The 27,162-nt window shown below is 37.6% G+C and overlaps 1 protein-coding gene across 1 annotated transcript; it reads right to left on the bottom strand.

Moving 5' to 3' along the window:
* On the bottom strand, positions 1 to 27,162 carry LOC120077943. Its single transcript, XM_039032076.1, has 7 exons — positions 26,823 to 27,162; positions 26,619 to 26,720; positions 22,431 to 22,545; positions 8,604 to 8,719; positions 2,407 to 2,595; positions 1,228 to 1,370; positions 1 to 495 (listed from the first exon to the last, which is right to left on the bottom strand). Exons 1-7 carry the CDS (start codon positions 26,942 to 26,944, stop codon positions 314 to 316), a joined length of 969 nt encoding a protein of 322 aa, XP_038888004.1. The 5' UTR covers positions 26,945 to 27,162; the 3' UTR covers positions 1 to 313.

The raw sequence follows: 27,162 nt of genomic DNA, 5'->3' as shown, positions 1-27,162 counted from the left end.
TACATAAATCAAATATATATTATCAAGATCACAAATGACCACAATATCTATAAAATCATATGTACACTGTTCCAAAAGCTTCTTTTTTTTTTTTTTTTGGTAGTACAGATGGATGGAAAAATCTGAATTCGGTACATACTGATACCAGTTGAGTTTCAAAAACATTTACATATTGAAGAAGGATGAATGACCAAAATATATACAGATATATAGTTAGATAGCAAGAAACAAAAAGGAAGTATAACATATGCTCTTCTTAACTCAAACAAATCTTGGTAGAGTCATGATCGAAATTAAAATGTAGCAATAGTGTTCAGGCGCTCAGTGATAGAGACACAATAGAAGAGATGTTGATTTTTCGAACTTTAGAAGAATATTCCATCTGAAATACTACCATTGTACTGGATCCTACTGTTACTTCCTTGCAATCAGAAGCAGATGCCCCATCATTTCGACAATCCCTAGTAGAGTATAAAACTCGAACTCTTGAAGAGGCTGCAATTTACAAAAGGAGAATGGAAGAAAGAAATTTAATGCCGGACTCCAGAGTACTGTGGATCAGATTATAGATATGATTGAAGTAGTAAAATAATCTCCAACTATGGGGTACTTGAAGTGAATATATTAAATCTTCATGGAATCAAAGTATAATACAAACCTACACATTCTAAATCTGCTAGTATAGTTATAGTTAAATTACCGATTGACCCAAAAGCTACTATAATATCATATTAAATTATTGATTAACTCAAAAGTTTAAGTCGATGGATAAAGATAAATTTAATATTATATCAACACTGCCTTTAATAATGGGCTTGAAATGTATACAAGACCCAACAAGTGAAAATCAATATTAATTGAGGGAAAACAACATTACAGGAATTTAAACACAAGACTTACTAGACCTATTTTGTTGATGAGTGAAGGTAAATTTAATATTATATCAATAATTCTATTAACAAAAATTTAAAAGTTCAAAAACCTATTTGACATTTAAAAAGACTAGAGATCTATTAGAGTCAAGATTGAAAAGCAGAAACTTGGATACTTTTAAAAGTTTGGGGCCCTTACTAGACACAACCATAAACAGGGACAACTTATAATTCAGCCTAAAATATAACAAAAAGTGAAGGGAAAACAAACCACAAGAATAGTGCGTGCTTACTACTAACACCAGTTAAGAATAATGTTGTTATATGCCTGAAGTCTAATGGTTTTGAATATTACCAAATCCGATCCTTCTGATCTTCTGGATGAGTATGCAACTAACTTTTGATCTTCTAATCTCTCTCAAAGCCAGCATATCTTCCTTTTTGGCTTTGAACTCCAAGAATTCTCCCAGAACAACGTTATTTCCGTTAATCACCAACCTGAAGGAAAGAAAAAGGGAGAGGTTGCAGAGTAAAATCTATAGAACATTATGTACCCAAACTAGAACTTCTAAAAATATATTGCATGCTATTTATCCTCCGTTATATATTTTTATATTGTTCATACTACAATCAAATATCATTTCCTTAGTACACACTTGTATCTTCTTTATGAACATGAGAGGTCTCACAGGTTGTACTTGACGAACTTTCTTCTTACCCCTCTTTCTTTCATACACAATGGGAGGTCTACCAGGTGCCTAAACACACATATTTCTTTTTTTTTTTTTTCACTTTTCTTTATATATGAAACTAAGATGAAATTTCATCATTGAAGGAGAAGTGCAATAAGTACAGTAAGAAAAGGCGGGAGAAATAAGGTATCCAACTGCATGAAAGGGATTACAGAAAGGACTTCAATAAGAAAAGAATTGGACTTCAATAAGAAAATTGCAAGTTATGATTACAAAAATCTATTGAAAGAAGAGACAAACTCTAACTAGATCCCATAAAACTTCACGGTACCCATCCTCCCCTTTGAACGTTCCCTTTGAAAAGCGACTGCATACATCTTGAAATCACTAAATATGACTAATTTACTGATAACATATACACGGTAATTGACATCCAATGTTTAAATTGAAACGTGAGACATGGAATACATATATATTAACAGACAGCCAACTTCTGCCATGTCCCAATGGGGATGGACTTTGTGAGTTAACAGTTTGGGCCTTGGCTATAGCCCAATTGAAGAGTTTCCCCAGATTTTGTTAGAAAAACCTATGTTAATATTTCCAAAGTTCGTTAAACAATTCGAAGATCGGGGACCTGCCTGCTTCCGACAAAACATTAAAAACATTCCAATAAGTGTCTATATTATGCTATATTTTCAATAAATTAAAACTTATGCGTGCAAGTGATTGGTAAAATCAAGTTAGGAATGTGGAAAAGAGTACTGGATAGAAAAAGTGATGTGAGATAATAAGGTGATAGTTAATGCAATAAGCAGTTCAATAAAAATATGGGTACAAACCTATCCCACATGGGTGCAGTGTTGAGGACAAAATTTAGCTTCTGATCCATGGATTCCTGCATTTCTTTTTTCCCTCCACGCCAAGCACTCTTTATCCAACCAGAGAACATGCTTTTTGGTTCTGGTTTCAAAAGTTTCCATTGATCATACGTGACAACTTCAGAAGGAAAATAGTTTGAATGGAGCGTTCTGCACTTCATAACAAACAACTTTAAGAAAATCGTTGAGCGGTAGCAAGGATGTCATGAAACAAAATTCAAATGTTGCTTCACATCTTTCATACGTTCCATAATATTGATAGGTCGATATGATATGAAGTTTTACAATAGAGAAAAATGAAAAAATATTTAAATTACTTGTAATCATTAAACAGTTTTTTTATTTATTTTTCTTATTTTTTCCTTTCATATTAGGTCAGGTTTTTCTCCAATATAAGAGGGTCGTGTATTTCTTTTAATTTTCTCATTCTTCATATTATTATTTTTCTTTATCCCGACTCTTCCATTTCCCACGTGAATAGGTTGCTTGTTGCCCATGTTAAAAAGCAATCGCCTCACTTTCTAGTGATGGTAAAAGGCAAGAACGCATCATGGGGAATGCCAGGTTGAAGGCCCTAGTCATGGATACCTTCAAAGCACGAAAGACTCACCTCTTGCCTCAACACTGATTATATCAAGTTAGAAACGGTGCGTTGAGGTTCCCACGTCGAAAAAGTGGAGAGGCCTCACTCTTTATTAGATATATGGGATACTCTTCTCACAATCAATTAGTTCTGAGATGAAATCCCATGTTTATTTAATATGCAACCATTGTCATGGATACCTTCAAAGCACTAAAGCGTCACCAACACTGATTCTATCATGCTAGATATGATGCATTGAGGATCCCACATTGGACAAGTGGGGAGACATCACAATCTTTATTAGATACATGGATTACTTCTCTCATAGCCAATTGGTTTTCAAATGGAATCCTACGTTTATCTAATATGATATCAAAGCTCATGAAGCTCAAACGGGCATTCAAACCCCCAAAAAAAAAAAAAAAACAAAACAAAAAACTGACCTAATAATGTCAAGGGCGCTATGGGCATATCAACCTAGTTGAGATATCCGAATGCATCAAAGGTATCTAATAGCTCTCAAAAAGAGTTATTTATGTCTCCAATCTCGCTTGTTTGTCGGGTTTCAAGTGTTTAAATATCTATTTTTAGGTTATGGAGCAATTTGTGCATATTAGAGTGTAACGAGCGTTCAAGGTTGATTTGGAGCTAGCGAAAGTGAAATCGAGCAACCAAAGCTTCAAGGACGTGAAATTACCATTTTGCCTAGGGAAGTGAAGGGTGTCACAATCATGCTTGTCCAAGGCGTGTTGCCCATGGCCGCATGTCCGCCTCCACCTTTTTTTACCGTGCTTTCATCCTATGTATTTCCTTTTGCTAGTTAGTTTACTTTCTATGTAGTTTTCTTAGTCGCTCGCCCATTTCCATATGCAAGGGTGGCAAATGTCTTTTTGTTCAGAATGCACTATATGGGGTAAGACTAATCATCTTATCCTCATACCCAGGAGTTGTATACTATAAAGCCATTGTTGTCACATTGCTTGCTAGTTGTACGACTAATCTTCATTGCTCAATCATGCTTTCAAATGTTTGCGAAAACCTTTTTCTCTAAACCCGTTTTCTAAAACATTTTCTCAAAAACGAGGGTGGAGGTTGTGAGAAACCCCATTGTGCCCTCGGCTATTCGAAGTTGGATTGGCTAACTTGTTCAAGGACGAGAACAAGTGCCGACAATCATCTTGAGACCCTTACGGGGGCACTATTGTGAGAGTTTGTATGAAAGCCAAGTTGGCTTGTGAAGTTGAGAAGTTGTGATCATGTCTACTACAAAATAGTTGGGCAAGTCCCATGTTGACAGATTGGTCGAGATAGAAGAGCAAATGCTTCTAATAGAAGTCTCTGATCAGGTTCGATTCCTAGAAACTCAGTTACAAGAAGTCTCTAACAAGGCCGATGAAATGATGTGGTGGCTGGCCGCTTGGACAGAATGCCCGTCAAGGAATTGTTAACAAGGGTTGAGACCCTAGAAACAAAAGCTATGAGAACTGGACAGAGCTCACATAAAGCGATAATTCAGATGGTGACTAAGTTATCCAAAGACTTTCGAGCCACCCTCGATTTCGTCCAGGTAGAGATTATGGACATCAGTGCAAGAGTTAACCTCACCATGAGAGCAGGGGGAAATCAAGCCCCAGCTGGGGGTGCAGTCCAATTCAACAGGGTAAAAGTACCCAATTCTAAGCCCTTTTGTGGGGCTTATGATGCAAAAGCGCTAGAAAATTTTATATTTGATATGGAGCAGTATTTCAGAGCTACGAACACAGCTACTGAAGAGTCAAAGATGACTTTAGCGACAATGCATCTAGCAGAGGATGCCAAGTTACAGTGAAGGTCCCATTTTATGGACATCCAAGAGGGTCATGCACCATCAACACATAGGAGAGAATGAAACAGAAGTTGCGTGCTCAGTTCTTCCTCGAGAAGGTCGAAATTTTGGCAAGACGTAAGCTACAAGAATTGAAACATACAACCACTATTAGGGACTATGTGAAACAATTTTCCAGGCTGATGTTGGACGTACGGGATATGTCCGAAAGAGACAGTTTTTTGTTTTGTCTACGGGCTGAAACCGTGGGCGAAAACAAAATTATATGAATAGAGAGTACAAGATCTCCCAGCAACATACACAGCGGTCGAACGATTGTTCGACTTAATTGACGAATATCAAGAGATGAGGCAACACTCGAGATCCCTAACTAGAGGGAGTAAAAGTAACTGTTCAAGCCTATTGAGAAATAGTGGGGGAGACAGAGACACTAGTAGGGATGGCAAACCACTTCAACAGAGAACTGGAAATACATGGCGAGGGCCAAATCAACATAACTTTTATCAGCCCCCATTTTGTTACATATGCAAGAGACAACACAAGGCAAGCGAGTGTCCGAAACGAGCAGCCTTTAACACCTTTCAGGTCTCATTAGCCTCAGATTCGAAAGGAAGAGCTGTTCAGGTAGAGGACGAGAATATACAAGCAGAAGAAGATGAAACCCCATGGGTTGGGGCCCTAAGATTCTTAGTTGCCCTCTTCAGAGGAATATGGGAGAAATAAAGGAACCCCAAAAAGGCGGACTGATGTATGTAGATGCTTGGATTAACTATAGATCAGTCAAGAGTACCATGGTCGACTCTGGAGCCACCCATAATTCTATGTTTGAAACAGAAGCCAGACGATGGAATCTCCGTTGGGAAGGAGGCGTAAGTAAAATGAAGGCAGTGAACTCCACGGCCTTGCCTATTACAGGAATGGTAAAGAGAATAGTCGTAAAATTGGGAGATTGGAGTGACCCAACCGATTTCGTGATCGTTAAGATGGATAACTTTGACGTGGTGATGGGGATGGAATTTTTGCTCGAGCACAAGGTAATACCAATATCCCTTGCCAAATGCTTAGTGATCACAGGGTCTGCCAACCGTTGTGCATGCCGAGATCAAACAACCAAATGGGATAAAGATGATCTCGGCCCTCTAGTTGGAGAAGGACCTTACCCACGAGTCAGTTGAAACCACGGAAGGGAAAGCCTCTCAAGACATTTTGTGTCTTGGAAAAGTGTCGTGTTGTCAAGTCGGACAGCTTACACAAGTCCCTACCTCCAAAGAGGAGGAAAAGGAAGCCCAGACGTCGAGAGTTCCTACCAGGGGACAAAGTTTAGATAAGATTGCGCCCAGAACAGTTTCGATTGCAAGGCTAGAGAGAACATCACCTCGTGAGTAGGAATGAAGGATTGGTGGAAGTCATTGAAAAGGTTGGGAAAGTCTCTTATCGGGTGCAATTACCGTTGTGGATGGAGATTCATCCTTTCATCCACGTAAGTAGATTGGAACCCTATCACCCCTGTACTCAGAAGTTTAGAGAGAATTGAAGATACATATATATAGGTAATTAAGAAACCTTAATCTAGGAGATATGAAATTACAATAAAGGACATGTAATTAAATTTACAATATAAATATATATTAATAAATACATATCATAACACTCCCCCTCAAGTTGAAGTAAATATGTCAATCATGCCCAGCTTGTTGCACAGATAACTTATTCTTGTTCCGTTTACTGCTTTAGTAAGTAGATCTCCCAACTGAGTCTTCATATATCCTGTAGATATCAACCCTTCTTGTATTTTCTCGCAAATAAAATGACAGTCCACTGCAATATGTTTAGTTCATTCATGAAACACAAGATTGGATGCAACATGAAGAGTTGCTTGATTATCACACCATAATTTAGCTGGCACAATAACACTTAAATCCATCTCAGACAAAAGGTGATGTATCCACGCTATTTCACACACAGATTGTGCCATCGCTCTATATTCTGACTCAACACTCGAACGGGAAACTACATTCTGTTTCTTACTTTTCCACAACACCAAGTTCCCTCCTCCAAAAACACAATATCCAGAAGTTGATCTCATATCTTCTCGAGATCCAACCCAATCAGCATCTGAAAAACATTCAACTCTTGTATGACCATATCTCTATATAAGATCTCATGTCCAAGTGCAGCTTTCAGATAACATAGGATTTGTTCAACTGCAGCCCAATGATCCATAGTAGGGGAAGACATAAATTGGCTAACAATACTCACAAAATGAGCAATGTCAGGTCGTTTCACTATTAAATAGTTCAACTTCCCAACTAATCTCCTATATCTCTCAGGATCTTTAAACACTTCTCCTACCTTTGTAAGTTACAAATTTGGTATCATCGAAGTACTACATGGTTTGACTCCTAGTTGACCTGTCTCAGACAATAAATCGAGTACATATTTCCGTTGAGATAGGTAAATACCTTTCTTGCTTCTCATCACTTCAATACCCAAGAAATACTTTAATGATTCCAAATCTTTGGTATGAAATTGACCCTGGAGAAAAGTCTTAAGGGAGGATATACCTGATACATCATTTCCGATGATAACTATATCATCAACATATACAACAAGCAAAGTAATACCATTGTCAGATCGTCGACAGAATACAGAATGATCAGACGTGCTCTTCTTTATACCAAAACATTCGAGTGCTTGACTAAATTTACCAAACCATGCACGAGGACTTTGTTTTAGTCCATACAAGGATTTTCACTTTGTATTTTGGGTGTTTCTTTAGTAATTTATCGAGTAGATGCCGGATTGTAGCTTCTCATCCTCCATGGAAAGGTAAGGTTTTGGTTTCTTAGTTTAGGGATTCGAAGGAACTCAATGTAATTTCTTGAAATTTCGATTTATTGATGTATACAAACTTGTCTATGGGTTTTAATCCGAATTTACATTTATGAATTGCATGATTTTAATTGTTGATTGACGCCCAATAATTTTGTTGTGTGATTCTACTGCTTTGTTATTAACTTGTAATATTTGACACATATTTATAAGTTAATCCCAATGGAAGCAATAGGTTCGTTAAGTAAAAATGACTGCTCCTATCAACCTAGAGAAAAACCATAATAATTGTTTAATTAGACGTTGGAAGTTAAACACTCATCATAGCATAATCCCTAGAACTTAATGCGATTTGTTAATTTGTATGGAGCATATTCGTTTTCTGTGCATTTTGATTAATTAGATAATTAGGACCATTGGTTGGGATTCCAATCAATTGGGCTAAGCATAAACAAGAAGTTTAAGTCATAAATTGGTTCAATGATCTAAATTACATTGAGTGAATCCATTCCTCTAAACTAAAACATCTTGATTAATTCCACTTCTATCTTTACTTTTCTTGCACTTTAGTTTATGCAATTTCGTTTATCAATCCACATCAAACTCCCCATTTATCTCTTTAACTTAAAACAAGTTTTGATGAACTAATCTTCCACGCTTCCCTGAGGTTCGACCCCGGACTTGTCGCTTGTACTATTAGTTAGTATAAGTAGTTAGTTCGGTGATTTATAAATATTACTTGTGTAGCCAGGGTCTACGGGCTTCGGTAAACTCGACCCTACCAGTACCTCACAGAAAGAAGAATGAAAAGTAAAAGATAAAATATGTGGCAACATTTTCAAGATTGTTGGATCACCTTCTACTATAAGGAACAAGTCCATCGTTAAAAGCATAAAAGGAGAATCATCCATTCCATACCGGAATTTTGGGTTGGGAAGGAGAACTTTCCATGATAAATATCCTTCTGGCAGCACAACTCCTCTCCGCTCAAAGTATGATTCAAGAATTAAAACCCATCTTCGTGTCTCAGCAACCTGTATTTAGAATTAAAGACATGATATTAAAAATCATTTATATATGTCATATTCTGTTTTTCTTTTCGTTTCGTTTTTTTTTTTTTTTTTTTTTTTTTTTTTTTTTTTTTTTTTTTTTTTTTTTTTTTTTTTTTTTTTTTTTTGGGGTGGGGGGGGGGGGGACATGAAAATCATCAATGGAGAGAACTGTGAACTTGAAGTTTGTGATTTGTCACAACTTCAGAGGTCGAGGTATCATGAGATTCAAAGGAGTCCACAATATTGACACTTCCTAAGCAATGTTTTGTCATTGTTGGCTGTTAAATCAAACCTACACAGTGATTGAAAAGGGGAAAAAAAACATAACCAACAGCTTCAACAAAATTGATACTCATGAAGAAGAAACTTGACTTTTTTTTAAAAAAAAGGATACGAGCCTCTTCATTAAGATAATGAAAGACGATACAAGATATTTGCGAAGACACTAAAACAAGACATAAAGATCAGCAAGCGCACCTAGACATCACAACTAGGTTGACACCTCCTTAGCACTCTCATCTTATCCTAAAAAGTAAGGCAAGAGCTACAACCCAATAATCATGTTGAATACAATGCAATACAAAGAAAATGAGAGCTGACACAAATACATGGGGGCAAAATAAAATCAACAAAAGAACTAGACACGTTCAGAAGTTTGTTAAGGAGAAGGAAATATGAAGGCGTTCCAATTGAGGCTGATGTCTTGAATGGAGAAATCTTCGAAAGTTTTGGAAAGAGAATACCAAAAAGAAGCGTTAAAACAGGCTGTCTCGAGTCTGAACGACCAAGGAGAGGCTTTGTCATGAAACACTCTTTGGTTTCTTTTGAACCATAACTCAGATAACAAGGCTTTAACTGTGTTGATCCCAATTAACCTCGGTTTCTTTTTCAGCTTAGGACTAATCAGAAGTTGAAGGACATTTTCTTTAAAAACATTACCGAAGACCCAACTAATGTTAAAACGATTTAACAGATTTAGCCAACAGTTTTCAAACAGATGTTGCAGATTTTCAGAATCTGCCAAACAGAGAGAGCAAGCTTGTGGAGAGATACTGTGAGTGGAAAGCTTCAGTTGTAGTGTATCTGCACAATTAGCAGCCCACACAGCATTATCCAGATCGTAATATTTATCCTCCTTGGGCTTTTAGATTTCCACAATGCCATTTCTAGATGCTTTCCAATTGGAGAGGCCAAGGATAGATGTTTGACAAGGGATTTCACCGAAAAAAACCGTTAGTTTCTAAGTCCACTGTCTTTTATCTAGAACCGTTGTGAGTGAAGACGTAGAAAGCTGACGAATAAGGAGTTGAAAATCTTCCATTTCTTCTTCCTTGAGTAGTCTTCGAAAATGAATGGACCATGATTCAAGTGCATCATCCCAAAAATCATAGACAGCTTCGTCAGGCTTTGTAGAAATGGTGTAAAGTCTTGGGAAGGAAGTTTTTAGTGGAATAAAGTCCATCCAAGTCCTTCTACCATTGCCGATCTTAAATGCTGCCAATGGTTCAACTTTTAACCAAGTCCTTGATATATTAATCCAAGGACTACGTAAGCTGCAATTAACTTTTCCAATGGTATGCCAACCGAACATGCCACTAACATGAATACTTTTTACCACTTGGCTCCATAGAGAGTTTTCATCAATGATAAGCTTCCACCCTCGTTTAGCCCGGAGACTGGTTTTTAATTTTCAGACCTCCAATACCAAGCTCACCATCTTCTTGCACATGAGTGACGAAGTTCCATTTAACTAAATGATTCAGTTTGCCTCCTGAGTGCCAAAGAGTAAAACGACCTCCTCTAGAGAGGTTATATCTCTTCCATTTGTCCAATTTGCCTTGAATTTTGTCAATCACTAGTTGCCAAAAAGCCTCCTTTTAGCACTTCTGAGACTGAAATTTTGCTTTCATCCCACTTGGTTAAAATGCCCCCTGATTTACCAAAAGCATCAACGAAGTCCCATCCAATGTCTTTTGAGCTCCATAGTTCGTTGACAAAGCCACTGTCAAAAGAGTCTCTCTTAGTTTCTTGAATCAAGATCAAGTTTGGATTTATTTTTTTTTATGCTTCTTATAGCCAATCTTTTAGAGTTATTGCCTAGGCCTCTTGTGTTCCATGACAGAATCTTCATGGTAAGAAAATTTTATGTGGGAGCCTTTTCACTGGGATTATCCTAGGATCAAGTCACAATCCTCCACTATCGATCGCAGATTTTTTGGAATTTCCTTCTTGTCAATGGGTTGTATGAATGGGAATTTTTCGCATTCTGTCACAAATTCTTCTTCTTATTGGAAAATGCGTTGTAAGGCATTACAATGATCATCACAGAATTCTTCCTCCTCTTGAAAAGTTTCATAATCTGATCTGTCTAAATCTTCATTGCTGACACTGACTATAGAATCTCCATCTGAATCATAAGTTTGGTTTTGATTAACTTGTTGGGACTCCGGGGTACCTCGCACAAAGGCTACATTTGATCCAGAAAATTTAAAATCAAAATAAGAAAATGCACGAAGTTTAAGAGGAGAATTATCTGACCTAGTAGTACAGCAAATAGGAATTTGAACTTTGGTGCAACAATCTTCGAGCAAATCTGCATTTATCATGGTTGTCCAGATATTCTAGAAGGAAGTCTTCTTCTTTATGAAGTGCTTTCGATAAGGTCTTAGTAGGCTTGTGAGTTTTAATGCACGATCAGAAGTTGGTGAAACAGTATTCTTGGAACTGGGGAGACCTTCTACTGATGATGAACCAAAACCGGGATGGGGATTTGATGAAAAGGACTCTTGAACTTCTTTAGAGACCGTCACTCTTAGCATTGTAATTTCCGGTGACTCAAGAGGTGGGAAGTCAAAAGGATGCTTCTTGAGGGGTTCAGAAATCAAACAGTCTGTTGTTGATGGGGGCCACTTCTGTCGATACAAGTGTCGGCCTATCTTTAATGATTGGGGGATGGCTAACTTTGGAGATAGAGTCTAGTTCGACTAGTTTAGACTATTGGCATTCCATCGAGATAAGAGCAGAACTTAAATTTTTTTAAAAAAACAACTTTTGCACCTTCCAAAGATGTGGCTGTTCGACTACCTCTATGAGGTTTTAAGACCTCAGCATTCTCCCTCCTTATTAAATTGTTGGTTGTGTTCACTTAACTGGTTAGGACTTCCAGTTTGCTGCTCAACTGTTTGAGGTTGGCCATCCTTCCTTTCTGGCGAGCAAGAGACTTGAACATCACCTTGTTTCTTCTTAAATCTGGAAATTAGGGGGTTTCTTGAGATATTTGATGAGTTTACTGCTGCTTCAAGGAAGGTCCAATCATGATTTAGACCTAAGGATTCCACCCCTTCATCTTTCATAACTTGATTAAACGGACCAAACCAATTGGATTTAAGAAATCTTTTACATATAATTCACCATTAACTTTGTTTGGAGGGTCCATTGTCTCTGTATCTCCATAGTGTAGAAAGATGCTTCCTCTGTATTCATCTGAGATTTCTAATGTTGCAGGCATAAAACCACAGAGGTTCTTCTTTACTTGGATTTTTGCTTCAACTACGCTGAGTAGATTCAACGTTTCATTTGAAATTGAATCTAAACCTCCAAAGTAGGTACCTAAGAAGAAACTTGACTTCAACGCCAAAAGAAAAGAAAAAAAACTTCAAATGTCAGACATGACCGGAAAACATAACTGAACAGCGGCAATTGCAGACAGACGACGGATGAGCAGGAAACTATGGTAGATGTCACAGACATGGCAAAAAGAATTCAAAATATTAAAATAAAACCGGAACGATAGGAGACTGAAGAAGAAAACAACATAGTCTTCAGCATGCAAGCGGCAGCAATCTTGCGCAATCTTCAGCATGTTAGCAAAGTCGGAAGGAAATGGTGCAAAAAGGAAACCCTAACACTAGAAGAAAACAGAGACTGGAAAAATAAGGGTAATGGTCGTTCTGATACCATGTGTTTTTTGGGATAAAATCAAAAAACCAAATTACAAGAAGACATGTTACCCATAACATATAAAGAAGAAAATTACCTAACAAATGAAATCTCAACTAAATAAAGATAATATTTTTTTTTTAATAAAAACTTCATTGAAAAAAAATGAAAGAATACAAGGGTATACAAGAAGACAAGCCCACCAAAACACCCCTACTAAAGAAATGGACTCCAACTAAGCAAAATGTTACCGAGCAAATAGTTACACAAAAGCTTCGAAACCGAAGTCCAAAGGGAAACATGAAACCTAACTAAGGACCAAATTTCATTAGGGTCCTTATCCCTTTATTGTTCCTCTCCCCCCAAATATCCCAAAACACCACACTCCCCTGCACAAAACAAAAAAAGACCTTTCTCTCTAAAAGGCAGATGGAGAAGGAACTCCCCGATCGTAGCACGAACGTCTCTTTGGCCAGCTATCCGAACACCGAACTCCTGCAAAAATATAACTCCACACCGCTTGTGCAAACTGCATCCCCACAGGAGATGATCAAGGCCTTCCTCTGCCTTTTGACAAAGAATACAGCAAAAAGGCCCTACTCACGAGGTCTTCCTCCTAGCAAGCCGATAATGTATTTCACAAACAAGGAATAAATCTACAAACAACAATCTCCATTTCGCACCACTACCACCACAAACACCCTAAAACAAGCTCCAAAGAGAATAAGCAAACGGGTAATCCCACAAAAGATGATCAAGGCCCTCTTCCTAGCGATGACAAAGGATACACCATGGGGAATGCAAGAGGAAAGACCAAGGTAGAATGTCGTTGAATATGATCCAAAGTATTCACCCAGTCATGAAAAACTTGCCAAGCAAAGAACTTCACTTTCTTAAAAACATTCACCTTCCAAGCTAAGATGCTTTCTTAAAGAAAAAACATATTTAGTGGGACAAGAGGAGCTAAGAGAAATGAAAAAGAGCAACCCAAGAAACTCTCCAACAGGCTATGAACCCAAACCTGGACATCCCTTCTCCCAATCAAAGATATAGTAGGAAGAAGTGGACCAAGAAGAAGATCCACTACCTCCTGCTGGTTGTAAATATGTTAATTAGCTAAAATCATCCATCAATTATTTTTATTTCGTTCTTATTTTGATTCTTTCCTTTGTGTATTTAGCCCTTCTCCTATATAAGGTTATGCATCTCATGATTGTATTATTGAAATATAGATTTTATTGCCTTGATCTGGTTTGATCTAGTTCTGTTCTGATTTATATTTTATTCCCCATTACCTCATTACTTGATACCATGTCAAATGAGGAAATTCATCAAATCTTAAAATTTCTACCAACCAATTTATCGTATAATAATTATTGCATTTCATTGGCACAATCAGGTAATCATTCTCAAGTCTTCTTTTGTCTTTTTTGGATAAGAAACGATGAATGAAATATCCAAAGATATTTAAAGATACAAAAGGACCCATTAAAGGGTATCCAAAAGATGTTTCCAATTTGCAATAAGGAAAGAAAACCTATGGCCTTTTACAGCCGCCGGTATATCTTTACATCAAAAAGAAAAAGAAAGCATTAAAGATGTGGTGTATACCAAAACAAGAGTTTTATTCAAATGATCAAAATCTTATGAACACAAGAGGGGTTCTCTATTTATAAAGAATTAAGTGTGGAATAGGGTAACTAATTCTAAATTTACTAAATTAACCCAAATCCTATTACATCATATTCTATCCCTCCCCCCCCCCAAAAAAAAAAAAAAAAAAAAAAACTCATCCTCGAGTTTTAAAATGAAAAGGATGGTAAAAATAAAAAAGTAAGCTACTTGAATGGAGATATCTCTGAATAACTGAAACCAATAACATCCATATTTCACAAGGTGAGCCAAGATTTATCCTTTGAATTGGAATAAATTTTTCAGTAAAATCATCCTGAATTAGTCCGAGAATTATGTTGTCCAAAAAAGCCTCTTTTGTCAATGTAGACTCTCCTGAAATTGAAGAAAACCCTGTTTTGGAAGTGTGAAAAAAATCCAATTGAGGTTGGATTCTAATTGTTTCAATAGGTTTATGTATGGGCCAGCCTGCAATTTTCATTAAAAAAAAAAGGTTATACCCCAAGTGGAACCAGTGGGTTTGATTTTGGGTAAAGATATGTGGATTATGGGTCGAAAGGCCCAAATTTTCTTTACGAGGGTTGTGGGCATTTAGGGTTAATTCAAAAAAAGGGAAAATGGGGGAAAGAATCGTGACAATATCCACCTTGCATAGCTAGTTCATCTTCCTTCCCTGTTTCTTGCGCAAAATTCCATCCATCCCAGATCATTGTAGCCCAAAATCTATCTTCATCTCTTTCGTTTTTGTCCTTTGCAATGCTGCTTACTTCACTTAGGTATTCCAAAATTTTCGATTCCAAACAAATGATCTTCCGCATTGCTTTGTTGTCGACTCCAAATGGGTTGCCAACAAGCTTCCGATGATCTCCTTTGTTACCCATGCGATTTTCTTCTTCTTCCTTTTTCGTTGGGTCTTTCGGTTCGGCCATCTCAACCTTATCGCTGATTTGGTTGGAATACCCTTAAATTTCCGGTTTGACATACGCAATCAAATTTCCCGATTCCACTTCGTCTTCTATAAGTTCGACTAAGTCTACTTCACCATTGTCCAATTCGAGACATTTCATCTCCCCCCGGTTTTTTGTATTCAATTGGAACTAGATTTTTACACTTTTTGAATCAAAGTGCCCATGGGTCGTTTTCTTTTACCACTGTTGCACCTTCATTTTCAACACTTACATCTCCGATTTGATCAATCGGTCGTCCCTCCTTGCTTGATTCAAGTTGTGCAACGGATAGGTTAAACTCGTCTTCTTCAACTTTGTTTATTTTTCTTCTTCGCTCTGTGTCGGCGATTTTCCCTTCTAAAGTTCTGAACATGTTTTCTTCCGTGCTTGAGGTTTCTCGTGGGTTCCATGATATTTCTTTAATTTTTTCTTCTACCAAAACGAGCTCTTCCTCGAGTATTCTACCTTCTTTACTCGGCTCGTCTTCTTCAAGGGCTGACACGTTTTCGTGGTATCTTCTATGGTAAACTTGCCTTCTTGGTCGTTCTTGGATAATTTGTTGTTGCACTTTCAGATTGCGTCTTTCTTGATGGTAATTGATGATTCATGGTTGATTTTCTTCATTTCATGGCAGCGGTAAATCAACTTTCTATTTGATCACGTGTCAATGTCATGCGCTCAAGTAAGTGATGGATGCCATTGATAGAGCTTTCGACTGACCGCGAGCGTCGGGTTAAAGTCTTTGGTGATAAGATCGTGGTTTGCTTCGCCTCTTTGAGGGTTGCCACGGGATCACTACCAGTAGGCCTTCTCCCTGCCATCAGGTCCAAGTTTCTTGGACCTTTGATACCAGTTGGTGTATACCGAAATGAGAGTTTTAGTCAAATGATCAAAATCTTAGAATATAAGAAAGGGGTTCTCTATTTATAGAGAATTAAGTGTGGGATAGGGTACCTAATTCCAAAATTACTAAATTACACCAAATCCTATTACATCACTTATCCTTGAATTCCCTACTAAAGTTAAAAGAGGTTCAAAATCCTCTGGATCACTATCCTTTGCAAGTTACCTTTTAAAGCCACTAAAGAACGTTTATGGATTTGCATTATATCTGCGATTTTGTGGAAGCTTTGGAGGAAAGAAATGCAAGAATCTTCCAAGAAAAAACGAAGACTTCAAAGGACATTATTGACTCTGCCATCTTGATGTAATGGGATCTGGGGTAATTTAGTAAATTTAGAATTAGTTGCCCTATCTCACACTTAATTCTCTATAAATAGAGAACCCTTCTCTTGTATTCATAAGATTTCGATCATTTGAATAAAACTCTCATTTTGGTATACACCAATAAGGATCTTCTATCAGCAAACTACACCCTACCAACAAATACCTATGGTCACAAGGCTGATTTTCTGTAGTGAATCTTCAGACTATACAATCGATATTGAGAAAGCCACTTGAAATATCCATTTCATACCAATTAGGGGTATTATAGGACTTCAATAAATGTTGATTTATGCCACAATATTTGGTTTTATTTGGTTTTATTTGCTGTAATTATTATGCAGGATTTTTCCCTTCTATGTCAATATTTTCCTTATTTCATTAAGTCTGTATTCTATGTAAATTAGGACTTTGTATCCTTGTAATATTAAGAAGGTGAAAAATAAATCAATAATATTTTGAGAAATATTTTCATGATATCAGAGCATCAAACAAAAAAAACCCTAACCCTAATTTTATTGTCACCGTCGCCGTCATTACCCAACTTCAACTGTCGTTGTCATCGTATCCGCTCGTTTCCGCTATCGCCGACCTGTGAACGCCGGTTTCCTCACTCAGAATCCAGCGATTTCGACTGCAACCTCGGATCTATCACAAGTGGAGGCATTTTCTCGCGATTTCATCTTAGATTTGCTCGGACGCCGCCAATCGACTGCCCTATCTCTTCTACCATCATCAATGGGTTTTTTGGCCACATCCTCTCAAATTTGGTCTTCCCGTTCACGAGCATCCCTGGGTGTTTCTTTTAGAGGTTGTCGATTGAGTCATCTTTTCCTGTGAGGCTCCTGTCTTTATGAGGTATTTTTTTTGACTCTTTGGTTAATGGTGTTGTTAAGATCCAGTAGCACACAACATGCCCAACGAAAAGTCATGATGGCTGAAATTTCAGACAACCATCAGCTTCCAAATGTCCAAATCACCACAATCCAACTTAATGGGGTCGACTTCCTTCATTGGTCCCAAAGCGTTCGGATGTATATTCGTGGACAAGGGAAGATTGGGTATCTTACCATTGACAAAAAGGCACCTGCCAAGACGAATCCTGTTTGCTACTTGGGATATTGAAAATTCCATGGCCATGATGTGGTTGGTCAATTCCATGACTGAGGAAATATGTTCCAACTACATGTGTTATTCTACAGCAAAGGACTTATGGGACAATGTCAACCAAATGTATACAGACCTAGACAATCAATCACGAGTATTGGAGTTGAATCTCAAGCTAGGTGATATATGATAAGGAGGAGATATAGTTATACAGTATTTTCACAAGCTGACAAGAATTTGGCAGACTTTGAATTTTTTGAAAGCTATGAATGGAAATCGACTAAGGATCAAGCACACTACAAGGTGGTAGAGGACGGCCATGTTTACAAATTTCTCACTGGCCTCAATGATGAATTTAATGAGGTTAGAAGTAGACTTATCAGTAGAAAAACTCTCCCCTCCAGCAATGAAGCTTTTTCTGAGGTTCGCAAGGAGAAAAGTTGTCGAAGTGTTATGTTGGGCAAGAAAAGCACAGACTCCGTCATGACATCTGCTATGATGATTGAAGCCACTGCCAATAAGGTTTCCTTACCACCAAACAAACCCCGAGTATGGTGTGATTATTGTAACAAACCCCGCCATACTCGTGAGAGCTGTTGGAAAATCCATGGGAAGCCTGCAAACTGGAAGAACAACAAACCAGGTGACAAAGGTACATTCAGTTTGTACCTCCCATTGCTAATAGCGCTAACTCCAATCCATTTAGTAAAGAGTAAGTTGATTAACTCTTAAAGTTGTTAAAGATCAATTTGCCATCGGATAATCCCAGTACTTCCTTAGCACAAATAGGTAACTGTCCTCGAGCTTTTTCTTGTCTTAATTCATCTCCCTAGATTATAGATTCCGGAGCTTTAGACCATATGACTAATACATCTCACTTTTTTTACTCATATTCCCTCTGTATGGCACTGAGAAAATTTGACTTGCAGAAGGTAGTTTCAATTCTATTGTAAGGAAAGAACTATTCGTCCAACAGAAAAAATTACATTACACTCTGTGCTCCATGTCCCTAAATTAGCCTGTAATTTATTATCTGTGAGTAAACTTTCTAAAGACACTAATTGTCGTATCATTTTCTTTACAACTCACTGTTCGTTTCAGGATCAAAACTCGGGGGAGATGATTGGACGTGCTAGTCTACTTGACGGTCTTTACTACTTTGAGGACTCTCTGACTAGTGATAAAAAAAATTCAGGCCTTAAGTTGTGTTAGTTCTCCCTCTGTTCAAGAATCAATTATGTTATGGCATTTTAGGCCCACTTTTTTTCTATTTGAAGTTTTTGTTCCCAAACATATTTAAAGGAATTGATTGTTCAATTTTTCAACGTGAAAGTTGCACCTTTGCTAAGAATCATCAGGCCACATATTTACCAAAACCTTACAAGACCTCCAAACCATTGTACTTAATCCATAGTTATGTTTGGGGTCTGTCAAAAGTTTTGACACATAGTGGAAAATGTTGGTTTGTTACATTTATTGATGATCACACTTGATTAACGTGGGTTTATTTGTTTACAAAAAAATCTGACCTCAAAGATATCTTTGTTTGCTTTTATAAAAAAAAAAAAAAAAAAAATCAATTTCAAACTAAACTAAGCGTTCTACACTCTGATAATAGGACTGAATACTTCAATGAATTTTTTGTTGATTTCTTTAAGGAAAAGGACATTTCACATCAGTCCACCTGTCATGATACTCTTCAACAAAATGACATTGCTTAACGAAAAAATAGGCATTTACTTGATGTTGCTCGTGCTATTATGTTTTATGTGCATGTTCCTCAGTTTTTGTGGGGTGATGCAGTTCTCACGACTACCTACCTTATAAATTGAATGCCTTCTAAAATCTTGGATTTTAAAACACCTTTAAGTCAATTTAAGGATTTTTTTTCCTACTATTTGTTTGTGGTCTAGTTTACCGCTTAAAGTATTTGGGTGTCCTGCTTATGTTCATATCTCCAGTTTTTGCAGTCTAAACTTGATCCTAGGGCTCTTAAATGTATTTTCCTCATATATGCATGCCTTTGATAAAAAGGGATATGGGTGTTTTGACCCCCTCACTAGAAAATACATTGAAAGCATGGATGTGGTGTTTTTGGAAAACAAATCATTTTTTGACAAAAAAATTTCTTCAGGGGGAGATATCTAACTTAGAAGATAATTTTTTGGGATAAATCTCCTCTTCCTTCTATCATCTATTCCGAAGTAGTAGTCTCGTAACGCCAAACATGGGAAATTCAGTTTCAAAGGGAGAAACACTTCGAAGAGATCTCACTGGACATCCTGAACTTCAAGTTTATACTAGAAGGGTATTCAACCAAAATAATCAAGATCAGAGAGGTGACGTGCCACGAACCCAATGAGATGCCTTGACAAATGATGCTAAAAATTCAGGTAATCCTCCTTCTATTCACATTTCCTCATCGTCTCAAAATCCCTTGTTTGATCTTGACATTCTGATAGCCCATAGGAAAGGCAATGTCGGTGTATTAAATACTCTTGCAAACTACCTCTCTTACCATAGATTGTCTGATGATTATAGAGCTTTCACCTCTAGGAGAACAAATCTATTTGTGTCAAGGAATATACAGGAAGCCTTAAATGATCCGAATTGAAACTTTTCAGTTATGGAAGAGATGAATGCTCTAAAAGAAAATGGCACGTGGGAATTCATTGAGCTTCCAAAAGATAAGAAAACAGTGATATGTAAATGGGTCTTCACTATAAAGTGAAAAGTTGATGGGATCGTTGAAAGATACAAAGCGAGGTTGGTTGTTAGAGGCTTCACACAAACCTATGGAATTGATTATCAAGAAACATTTGTCCATGTTGCAAAAGTCAATTCCATTAGAGTTGTTATCTATTGCTGTTAATTTTGATTGGCCTCTTTATTAGCTTGATGTAGAAAATGTCTTCCTTAATGGTGAGCTTGAAGAGGAGATATTTATAAATTTACCACCATATTTTGAAGTCAACCTTGGAACCAACAAAGTGTGCAAGTTAAAGAAATCCTTCTATGGCCTTGAGCAAACTCCAAGAGCGCGGTTTGAATGTTTTGGAAAAGTAGTGACAGGTTATGACTTATGGGTTCTGCCAGAGTCCAGCAAATACATACCATTTTCTACAGACATATTAGTCATGATAAGATGGTTGTTTTAATAGTGCATGTTAATGATATCATTCTCATAGGTTAGTCATGATAAGATGGTTGTTTTAATAGTGCATGTTAATGATATCATTCTCATAGGTAATGATGAAGCTGAGATGAACAACTTGAACAACAACCTAGCTAATGTATTCCAAATTAAAGACCTGGGAACCTTGAAATATTTCCAATGGATGGAATTTGTTAGGTCGAAACAAGGCATCCTTGTTAATCAAGAAAATATATCGTTGATTTACTTGAAGAGACGGGCTTACTTGGTTGTCGTACAGCAGAAACTCCTATTGAGTCAAACTTAAAATTGCAAGCTGCAAAGGATACAAAGATAAAAGACAAGGAGAAATACCAGAGACTCGTGGGAAGACTTATTTATCTATCTCGTACTCGTCCAAATATTGCTTTTGCTATCAGTATGGTAAGCCAGTTCATGCATGCCCCAGGGCCAACCCACTTTGAAGCTCTCTACAAAATTCTAAGATATTTGAAAGGGACTCCAGGAAAATGGATACTATTTAAGAAGAATGGTCATTTACATGTGGAAATTTACATTGATGCTGATTAGGCAAGTAGTATCACAGATAGGAGAACAACTTCTGGCTATTGTTCCTTTATTGGAGGCAATCTAGTTACATGGCAAACCAAAAAACACAGTGTGGTAGTCAGGAGTAGTGCTGAAACAGAATTCAGGGCTTTAGCACATGGCATTTGTGAGGGTATATGGATAAAAAGATTATTGGAAGAATGAAATTTATTTAGATAATGCCTATACGGGTTTACTGTGACAATAAGGCCACCATCTCCATAGTACACAACCCAGTTCTACATGATAAGACAAACCATATAAAGGTTGATAAACACTTTCTAAAGAAGAAATTGATACGGGAGTGATATGCACTACCTATCTTCCTACAACAGAGCAAATTTCTGATGTACTGACAAAGGGAAATTCAAAATTATAATTCGACAAATTGATTAACAAGCTAGCAATAGAATATGTCTTTAAACCAGCTTGAGGGGGAGTGTTGATTTATGCCACAATATTTGATTTTATTTGGTTTTATTTACTTAATTATTCTGTAGAACTCTTCCCTTATATGTAAATATTATTCTATTTAAATTAGGGCTTTGTGCCCTTGTAATATTAAGAAAGTGAGAAATAATTCAATAATATTTTGAGAAATATTTTCAGTACACAGAGTAAGTCTTATTGTTCAATACCATTTTGTCCAATCACCACTGACATGCTTCGTGAAAGTTTGCAAATTCTCTGCCATAAAGTTCATCTTTTACAGTAGAGATAATGGTAATTAACTCGATGGTTTAAAGTTGAATTGAAAATGCAACAAAATAGACATGCAAACAGGATCTAATACGAATGAGCTCTACAGAACAATCACCAGAAAGATGAGCATAAAGCAAAGGAAAGAAAAATTTTTTAATAAGAAACTAACTCAATTGATAACACCAAGCAACCTGCAAGCGAATAACCCAAGTCTAACTGACTAATCAAAATGTTCCAGTTAAAGTTAAAATCAAGAGCTCCATATGGAAGCAAGTCAAAAAGGAAATAGTATCACAAGTTAGTAATAGATCATTGAAGTAAATTAGCTTTAGAATACTTCTGATTATGTGCATCATATTACAGAAAGCTCGTAACAATTTGGTAAATGAAAGCAACTTACTGGATCAGGCAGAATCGCTGACTTTTGTCTACCATCACCTTCACAGATCCAGCTTCCATCAGCACTCATGGAAACAAAACCTGAAAGATTTTTGACACATATCACCACTGCTTCCCTGTAAGGATTTAAATAATTGAAAGCATAAGAAACAATGGAAAAAAGAAAATACCAGAATTAATAAACATCACATGTTTCAGTGAGACTTGACATTTCATATATAATTCTCAGTTTTTTCAGAGAAATGACCGGATGCAAAGAAGAATACCAAATGTGACAACTGCAATGGTAGCAATCACAGTTCTTTTGTGGGGGTGGGGGGAGGCTATCAACATGAACAAGATTGGCACCTTCTACCGAACATCATTGCTCATCGAGGGGCCAACGGCTTTTGCTCCATTAGCAAGTTACAAAAGATTATATGTAAGCTTCTCCTTTTAGCTTTTTTCTCTCACCCTCTCTCTACGATGTAAGCTAAGTATGGGGAAGGTTTGCGTGGATAGGAAGGCCTTATCATTTTTTTTTTTTTTTTTTTAATAAAGTAACAGCTTTCATTGAGAAAAAATGAAAGAGTACATGGGCATACAAAAAACTCCAGCCCAAAAAAACACCACCCTTATAGAAAGAGGTTCCAACTATGCAAAATACTACTTATAGAATAATTACAAAAGGTCTTTGAAATTGAAACCCACAAAGCAACGTGAAAGTGAACAAGGGACCAAACTTCACTAGGGTCCTTATCCATCCCTCTAAAAATCCTATCATTCCGCTACCCCACAAAACCCACAAGATCGCATACAACCTAGCTAACCATAAAAAGCGCCCCTTCTCTCCACGAGGCGGATTGAGGAGGAACTCCTCAATCATATCACTAGCATCCCTTTGACGAACAAAAGATAGGCCAAATGTCGGGACAAAACGCTCCCAAACAGAACTAGTAAACTCGCATCGCCAGAGAATATGATCTAGATCAGAATGGCCCAACAAGCGAGGGGAGTTCCTAGAAAGACGATCCATTGTATTCGCACGGCCACGAAGAACTTGCCAGGTAAAAGATCTCACTTTTCAAGGAACCTTAATCCTCCAAAGGATCAAAAAAACCTACTCACCTGATGGGAGAGGGATCCACAAGACTATGCAGAAAGGACTTACATGAGAACCCCTCCAAAAGATTGGGGCTCCAAACCCTCACATCCTTTCTCCCTCACCTAAAAGAGTGACCCTCAAACAAATCAAGAAGAGAAGCCACATCAGTTGCCTCCCTATTGGTGAGGGGCAACGAAACCCGAACGAAAAGGAAAGAGAGCTCCCCAACCACACAAGAAAATCAGCAACAAAATGATTTTTAAAAGACAACAGATGAAAAAGTCCAGAATATAGAGCACAAAGAGGATGATCACCCACTCAATGATCCTCCCAAAAGTAAACATCTCTCCCCTCCCCCACCACACGATGAACTAAATCAACAAAAGACGAGCTCTTTCGAAATGTCCTTCCACAAATGCCGGTGGGTGCCTTTAATCCCCTTTGCCACCCACTCAAAAGTATGGGGACCGTATATGCTAACAATAATCTTACGCCAAAAGCAGTTGCTCAGGATAGAAGCGCCACAACCACTTGGCAAATAAGGAAGGCTTTTTCATTCTTAAAGAGTAGGAATGCTAGAAGAATAGTCATAATTTCAGCAAAGAGTCTAGGTAATCCTTACGGCTTTTGGCGAAGAAGAGGCCTAGATTCTATGATAACTTTTGTTTGGGAAATTACAAATAATAAAGGAAATTGGAGTAAATAATGTGAAACAAGCAAGATTATGATGTTTCAAGAGATAAGAGGGATGTAACTCACAGATACCTAGACGAACTGAGATGGGAAAGAGAAAACCATACCAAGAACATGAGAATATATCTACAGAATTTCAAATGAAGATGGACTTGGCCTCTTTTAATTCAAAGATCAATTTAGAAGCCTTTCTCGACTAGGTGAAGCATGTGGAAATTCTTGTTTTAATACACCAAACAATTAGAAGGTTAAAAACAAAGCATATTGAAATTGATGCACTATGCTCATGATCAAGTCTCAATGATTTGTTAGATATTGATTTTTTTTTAATAAGAACAACTACTTTCATTGAGAAAAAATGAAAGAATACACGGGCATACAAAAACCAGCCCACAAAAAAAGGGAATCTGGCTACAAGAAAGGACTCCAACTATACAAAATCATGTTCATAGGGTAATTACAAAAAACCTTAGAAATTGAAGCCCAATTGAAGCACAGTTCTCCTTTCCTGCTATCTACCCCAACACACTACTCGGTCTAACAACACCTCCAACCGAATTAACAGCCGAAATGGAGCTCTGAAGGCTTTTACTATCCGGCCCAACATCCTCAACAACCCTAACACTCTTCTTCTTCCCTAAGTTACGTGATTTCTTATTGACTTTCCCCCCCACCCTAACGACAGACTGACCATGTCAGCTTTAATCGAAGACCCTTTTGGTCGAGTCTAAACATCACGTTCCCCAAGACGATCGACGCAAAATCTCACCAAAAAAGCAAAATATAGGTGGTTAACATTACAACCCACCAGAATAAAGCCGTCCTCGTTTGCTTTTGCCTTGAAGACCACTTCTTTCAACCAACTCACACCACTGTAAGAACTCTCTTCCTCAATAAGCCCTCCACATCACTCAGTCATAGAAGCAATAAACTCTCTTGTTTTAAGGAAAGGGGGAACGTCTAACACCGTAACCCAACCACCTTTGAATTCCTGTTTCCTCTCTTCCTCTACCGTTCGAAAATCCCAAGCTTGGAAGATAAAGTCATGAGAGCTAAGAGACGAACCTGAACGGATAAGGGCCTCTACCTCTTCTTTTGAACCACAAATCCCCACTACTAAATTTGCATAGAAAATTCTAAGACCAGAGTTAAGAAACGAGAGTCGATCAAAGACCCTCTCAATAATCTTCCAATCAACTGCCGCATTACTTTTCTTAATGCTCACTGTCGAATCACAATCAAACGCAAAATCAAACTCCCTCAGACGTTCCTCAACATCTTTTTCCACAACAACCTTGACCACAAGGTCTTTATCCTTTCCAGCCAACACTTTCCCTTCCAGACTTACCTTAGCTACTAGGTGCGATGCCTTACTACCTACGCCTTCTGATGCCTTTACTTGTTGAATACCGAAAGTTGTAGAAGGAAGAGGCCCAGAGACCTCCCCCGCCAATAATCTCCGCCCCCTTCTTCTTTTGCCTTCGGGAATGAAAAAACTCGTTCACCTCCCCTTAAAGGAATCCAAGGATAATAAAGCAAATCTCCCCCTTGAGTTTTTGAGTACCTGGAAGATGATGATTGCATTCTCAAGCCTTCTTCTTAGCCAGAATCCCAAAGGCGAACTCAGCTCCGCCACAGCCAATAAACAATCCCTCACCCATGCCGAAGTGCCCATCTCCAAGTCCAACTTACCTGATTTCTTGCCATGCCTTTCATCTATGCAAATCTTCCTCCCATTCCCTGCCTTGGCAACCAGAAAAACTTTCCTATCTAAACAGACCTTCCCATCTCACACATACATCTTGATCGGCCCTTTATATTGCTTGGTTCTTCAATAAAGTATTGTCCTGATCAATAGGATGAGTAGACAGCTAAACAAATCCATTTGGAGTTGATTTGTTAGATATTCATAATAAGCCCTTTTCTAATCAACTTGCTAACTGTCTCACATGAACCCTTTTCTAATCAACTTGCTAACTATCTCACTCTCACCAAGTATTTATCTCTTACAAGGTTTTCTTACTTGCAAATCAAACTTGGTCTAGTCTCCCTACCCACTTGTTTGAGGGGAGAAGTTAATGAAACTCATAGCTTCTTGTTGATATTTCGGTTAGTTACTTTACACCTCAGTAGTGACGTTATTCCAAAAGGCTCCACTGCAATGATTGGTCAATCATAACCGATCACAAGCATGGTCTGTTAAACATTCTTTCAACATGCATTTTTCTTTTAGTTGAAATAGCATTGTAGTGCATAGAGATATGAACTCTCACTCTCTGTACGTTACGAGGCTAATACTAAGCAGTTGTCAAATTCCAAAATTCTCGATTAAGTCCATTCCCTTCCTACTTTCACTCGTAGACTTGATAATTAAAAGAGAACAAATCAAAATTCGAAATGTAGGAAATTTACCCTTTGGTTACAAGCACCATATCAATACTCTGTCGCAAACCAGTGTCAGCATCTGGAATTCGAAGTCCGACAAAAATCTTTCCACCATAAAGCTTCTCTAGTCTATCAAAACAAGAAAGAACACAAAATTTAGCATTAGATTACAAACATTGTTCCTTCCCATAATCGAAATGCTTTGATGGGACGACGCTGGAATGAAATTACCTAGAAGCAACGGCGAATAGAGCATTAGAATCAATGGTCTCGATCTCCATTTCATCCCTTGGAAAAAAGAATCGCCTGAGCACTCTAAATGCTAAGAAACCGCAGAGAATCTCCGCCCACATGACAGCACCGTCGATGTTTGTACAGTGGAAAAAACTACTCGATCAAGGCAACGAGAATGCATACGATTGCGACTTCGAGAGAGCTAAGTGGGAGTCGGACCACAAGAACGAACAAAGAAATTGCATTTCTCTGTGTTGAAAACCTTGATCATCGTTCCCAAATTCTGACAACGTGCCACGTGTTTTTATTCATCAAGATTTATTGGAAAAATGGTAGA

Source organism: Benincasa hispida, chromosome 5, assembly GCF_009727055.1.
Source record: "Benincasa hispida cultivar B227 chromosome 5, ASM972705v1, whole genome shotgun sequence".
In the NCBI taxonomy this organism is placed as follows: Eukaryota; Viridiplantae; Streptophyta; class Magnoliopsida; order Cucurbitales; family Cucurbitaceae; genus Benincasa; species Benincasa hispida.
Note: the sequence above shows the minus strand (reverse complement) of the source record. Positions and strands in the feature narration are given on the sequence as shown.